The 5,343-nt window shown below is 51.7% G+C and overlaps 1 protein-coding gene across 1 annotated transcript; it reads right to left on the bottom strand.

Moving 5' to 3' along the window:
- Positions 1–1,070: 1,070 nt before the first annotated feature.
- Positions 1,071–3,687, bottom strand: HMCES (5-hydroxymethylcytosine (hmC) binding, ES cell-specific; the record flags this gene model as incomplete). The annotated part of the gene is made up of 5 exons (XM_009080976.1): positions 1,071–1,277; positions 1,669–1,861; positions 2,317–2,477; positions 3,050–3,172; positions 3,520–3,687. Coding segments are annotated over 5 exons (852 nt in total), but the record flags the coding sequence as incomplete, so codon positions are not given.
- Between the last annotated feature and the right edge of the window lie 1,656 nt (positions 3,688–5,343).

Below are 5,343 nucleotides of genomic sequence, written 5' to 3' on the forward strand. Positions count from 1 at the left end.
ACCCTGAGAGCTCATCAATGAGTAGGTGTTCTTCCCCTCAGCAGATGGAAGGAGGTTATGAGGTTTGCCTGTGAAACAGGAGCAATGGGGCTGTGGTGGGCAACGGGGACATGGACACACACACAGAAAAGGGCACTGTGCAGTCAGCCAGGGAAGCCCATTTTATTGTTTCCAATACAAAGGAAGTACTGATTTCCATCAAGGATTTCACCATGTAAAGCTTTTGGTACGTAACATCTGGCTCTGTTTACAAAATCCCTGACCTCAAAAACAACAGCCCTATGCTGCTCTGTAATGGCACTTTGGTGATCTGGGATTTAATGAATGACCTTTATGAACAAGGCAGAGCGCATCCCTCCACAGATCAAGGAAATCCTCTCTAAGTCTTCAAATCCCATTAACAAAATGATTGTACAAACAACGTGACCGAGAGACACTGTCCCACCCTGCTGCCTGTGGGGAAACCCAAGCAAAGTCCAGTTCCTCCTGGACACTAGTAAAACATCTCCCTGTTTATGAGCCACAGATGCATGTGGCAATGCTGATGCAGAGCAGGATGGCTCTGGCAGATCTCAGCCTGAGGTTTCCTCATAATATTTAGTGCATGTTCCTCTGTACTACAGCCACCTTTGGAGGGCGAGAGTATTAGAAAGAAACTTGTACAGAATCAGTGTGGAATTAAGTAGAAAAGAGGTATCAGTTTAATACCAAAAAAGGGAAAAGAAAACAGGAGACATGAACTGTGAACACTGTCGAAAGGCAGAAGCTATTCCTCCCTGGCAGGCTGAGATGCTTCTCAGGCCTTTATCTTCACTTGGCACAAATGACTGGCAGGGAGGGAGGTTAACACGACACATAGTCAAAGTCTTTAAAGACAAACTGGTGTTTGTCTTAACTGGTGTTAAACTTTAACAAAACACAAAGAACAGAGACAACAACTTAGAGCAGCAGATCAACACCTTTAAGGATGGAAAAATGTCAGCATCAGTCTGCAGAGCCTTCATGAAAACCATTCCTCACTCTTAGGCATATCAGGAGGAAAAAGGTTGGCCAGCCATCCCAGATGGTGCCTAAGCCTTTCGTTTCTTTGCAGCCGGCTCTACCTGCTTCCCCAGCCACTGCTGCAGGACATCTGCACTGGTTTTCTTGGGTGAAGGGCTGTGGATGAACTGACTTGTCCACTTGGGTGAATTGTTTTCTTTCTTCTGGGGAGAGTGCTCCTGGGAATTTTTTAACCATCCCAGCATTGCTTTGCTGCTTGGAGTGGTTTTGACCTCCTGGAGAGACAAAAGCATGAGAGAAGTCAGAGGCATGGCAAGAGCAGGGCAGGCAGCCGCTGTGAGAGCTGGAGGCTGGAGCAATGGTCTTGCCTGTAATCAGGCACATCTGTAGGAGGTTCCCCAGGCTGCTGGGAACAGGCTTGTTCCAAGCCCCATTTCACATGGAATTTGCCTCATTTGGCAGACAAATCCTGGCACGGGGTGAGGGTTTATCTCTGGAAGTGGAGGGAAGGGAATCTGTTCAGGACTCTGCACTCCAGCATCAAGCATGGGCATGCCCTGCAGACACTGCCTGCTGCCACTCCTCCTGCAGCCTGGCAGCTCTGTCCCTGCCCAGGGACATCACCGTGGCTGAGCTCCCCTCTGCCAAGCCTCTATCAGGACCCACCTTCTTGGCCCCCAGCTCAATGGGTGCAACACACTCCGGCGTGTTGTTGCGCACGCTGTTGACAAAGGTGGACACTGGGTGGAAAACAATGTTCTCTGTGGGCTGGATGAGTTTAATGGCTTCTTGGGTTGGCACTTCAGCGAAGTCCAGCCATTTCCTGATGGCTTCATCCCCATCCAGGATGGCAGGCATCCTAGGGGATAAGACAGTTGGAGCCAAAGCTCAGCACCGATATGACAGAGAGTGGTGATAAAAGCCAGGCTTGTAAGCTAGCAAGGAGCTGGGGAATGGGGAAAACTGAAGGAGCAGGATGCTCTTTCCCAAGGCAGAGCATGCATTTGCTTCACCCAGGTAGCTCCTTTGCTGGAAGAGGCAGAGGATTTCACTGCCAGGCCCCAGTCAGGCAGAGAGTGATCTAACTCCAGAGAGTGATCCAACTCCAACTGCCACCTGCAGGGTACAAAGATGGTGATTTATGGAAAGGGCAGGAGCTGGTGACCCAAAACGAGCCAGTAATGTTGTAGCATTTTTCTCCGAGGGCAGGAGGAGGAGGCAGAGCTCCCTGCCTGTGTGCTGCCAGACTGGTGTTTAAAGGTGCAGCTCTTCACCCCCTTCCACCCTGCAGCCCCCTTGCCTGCTCTCACGTGCCTGTGATGGATGAAGCTCACGTCCCTGGAAGCATCCACAGTGATGATGGTGTAAGTGTACAGCGTTTCTCCTCCCGCTGGTGGCTCCCAGCAGTCAAAAATCCCTGCCATGGTAAGCAACCTCCATCCCTTCCATTCCTCGTCTCCCTCTATCTCCTTGTCCTGCAGGAGAGAGGCCCCATCACCCTGGTCAGCGCTGGCCCACGGGCAGCTGAACCATCACAGATTTGTCAGTGCCACGGCAGGTCAGTGACTCAGATCTAAGTCATGAATGGCACCAATCCAAGGGCTTTCCACGAGCCTTTCTACTGATTTGAGCTAACTCCAGGAAAGGCACCAGGACACTCATCTTCCCAAAGGCAAGCCAGTGTTCTCCTCCCCTTCCAAGCATCCCGGCCACTGGCTCAGATGAAAGAAAGAGGTAGTGAAACTCCCAGCTCAGTCCTCTGCGAGCCACATCACCCACCCATTTAAATATCCAGCACGTGGGGAGCAGTGACCGTGACGGCGGCAATGCCACGTCACCTTTTACAGCCTGGGGACCGCAGCAGTGGGGACTGCTGGCCACAGAGGGATGCCAGAGTGCTGAACCCACCAGGGAGCACAGCCCTTTGGGAGAGAGACTCCCAGAGAAGGGCACAGCTGGAGGGAAAGGGGCTGTTCCCCAGGCAGCTGAAGGGAGCAGGGGCTCAGAACTGGGTGCACACATTCAGACACAGCGAGGGACTCTGTACCATGGCATCCTTGGTCTGGGGGAAGTAAATGAAGTAAGGCTGCTTCCCCCCACTCTCCTGCTGCTGCCACTCATAAAAGCCATCTGCCAGGACCACGCAGCGCTTGCCCTTGAGGAGAGCACCCTGGGGAGAGAAAGCACAAGCAAGTGGTGAACAGCAGCCTTGGGCAGCCTGCAAGAGAGGATGAGGCTCCTGCGACCACCCAGCCTGCACACTCCCTCTCAGAGCTCCCCAAAACTGCCCCACAGGGTACACAAATGCCACTACAGTGCTTTAATGAAACATGAGCTTCACCAGCAACTACCTTTTCAGTTCTACTTTAATGAAATCCACCAGCTCCGCAGCACAGGGACTTGCTCCCCTGTGCAGCAGGCAAGCAGCGACCAGTACTCATCACAGAGATGCTTCAGCCCTGGTGCTGCTGCCTACGAGATCTCTTCCAGCAGGACACAGAGCCGGCAGCAGCTCACCTTGTAGGAGGACTTGTTCAGCATAGTATCGCTGCGGCAGTTGGAGGTGTTGAACTGCAGTTTGGAGGGGTCGTCCTGTTTGAACCAGGAGGGCACCAGGCCCCAGCGCATGTCCATGAGGACCCGCTCAGAGGAGTCAGCATCCTTTTGAATGAGACAGAGAAATGCCTCGGGTCAAAGCCACGTCACAAGGACCTTGAGAGAGAAGCTGTGGGAAGTCCTGTAGAAGCAGCTTCTCCCCCTGCAAAGGGGGAACCAGCCAGCATCTCTGCCGTAAGCCAAGCTGGGGCTCACAGCCCCTCCAGCACTAACTCTGCCTCTGCTCTCCTGCAGGGATTCCCCTCACAAGCTGTGCAGAAATAGCCACTAATTATAATCCTTTGCATATTCTTAACAGCTTTCCTGTAAGGATTAATCTTCAGAAGGAAGCACAAGAATATTTTGCAGGAATAAATAAGTGTCTCAGTGAGGTTCACTCAATGACTCTCTGGAGGAATTAGCACAGGTTCTTTTCAGTGGAAGTGCCTGGAGACATGAACTCCACAACTCTTGAGTAAACAGCCATGCTGGGCTGGTGTCAAAGTCCTCAAAACCTCCCTGGTGAAAACAAGTGTCCCAGAAGGGGTAAAAACCTCACCTTCATTTTAATAACGTGATTTCTGCTGACCTAGTGCACTTGCACTGCTTGTGCTTTGCATATTACCTGTCCTCGGACAATGGAAACTGCTTGTGGCTTTCAGTTCTCCCCCAGCTCATTCTCACTTTCTGTCTGCGGCTGCCAGCGCCAGGCAGCACACAGGGAGGTGAGTGAGGCCCCAGGGGCATTTGCTCCCAAAGGACTGCAGTAGATACACATATATACACACCTACTACACGTGTGTGTATGCAGGGATGTGTATGTGCCCACTCTTGTGAAGTCTTCCAGAACCTCCCTCACATCAGGCAAAAAGGGACACCCTACACTGCACCAGCATCCCAAAACTTCTGCAGTGACAGACAACAAGGAAGGTGTCTGCATGTGACCTGTATCACACTCCCAGCCCTGTACTTCTCTGCTCCATCAACTTATTGCCTGCTTTTGGTGGGATATGGGACCCTCAAGGCAAGAAAGGAGGGTATAAAGGATGCCAGATGGCCCATAGCACTCCAGAGTGGTCCCACTGTGGTGTCACACCTCACTCCCTATGCTGGTAACAGCTGCAAAGTGCAGCAGCCCTGTCACTGCCCCACGGGCCAGGGAGGGAGAGCAGAGGGAGCTCAGATTGGGGTGTTTCCACTTCACCCCACTGAACACCAAAAAGCAGATCACCAGACACCCTCTTATGTGGAACCAAATGAGACGCACAAACGGTTGTACAGGCTGCCCAGGTTGTCTGGGGGAGGTCGGGTGAGGCTTTAATTAGCCAGGATAACGGTCACCACAGGTGTGCAGCTGTTGTACTGCTCCCAAGCTGAAATGCTTTTTCACTACTGTCCCCTACTAATGCAAGCTGTTCATTATGAAATGCAGAAGTGTTTCAAAATGGAAAAAAAAAGCCCCAGGAAAGCAGATTAAAATCAGCAAGTATAGGCATTTTGGGGGAAAAAAAACCCTGTACAAAGGTTAATCACTTATGTACGCATTTTTGCAGAAAACATAAACACTATGCTGGAAGCACAGTAGCGATTCCCCACCCTCCTTCGGAACCTGTAAATCCTAACAAGAAGAGACATTCTTGCAATTAGAAAATTCAATACCTGCCACGTACAGCAAGCAAACCGAAACCGAACAAACCGCGGTGGTTCAGCCCAGGGCCCACATCCCCCGGGAGGCACAGCCTCCTT

The sequence above is a fragment of the Acanthisitta chloris genome, unplaced genomic scaffold (assembly GCF_000695815.1).
Source record: "Acanthisitta chloris isolate BGI_N310 unplaced genomic scaffold, ASM69581v1 scaffold45648, whole genome shotgun sequence".
In the NCBI taxonomy this organism is placed as follows: Eukaryota; Metazoa; Chordata; class Aves; order Passeriformes; family Acanthisittidae; genus Acanthisitta; species Acanthisitta chloris.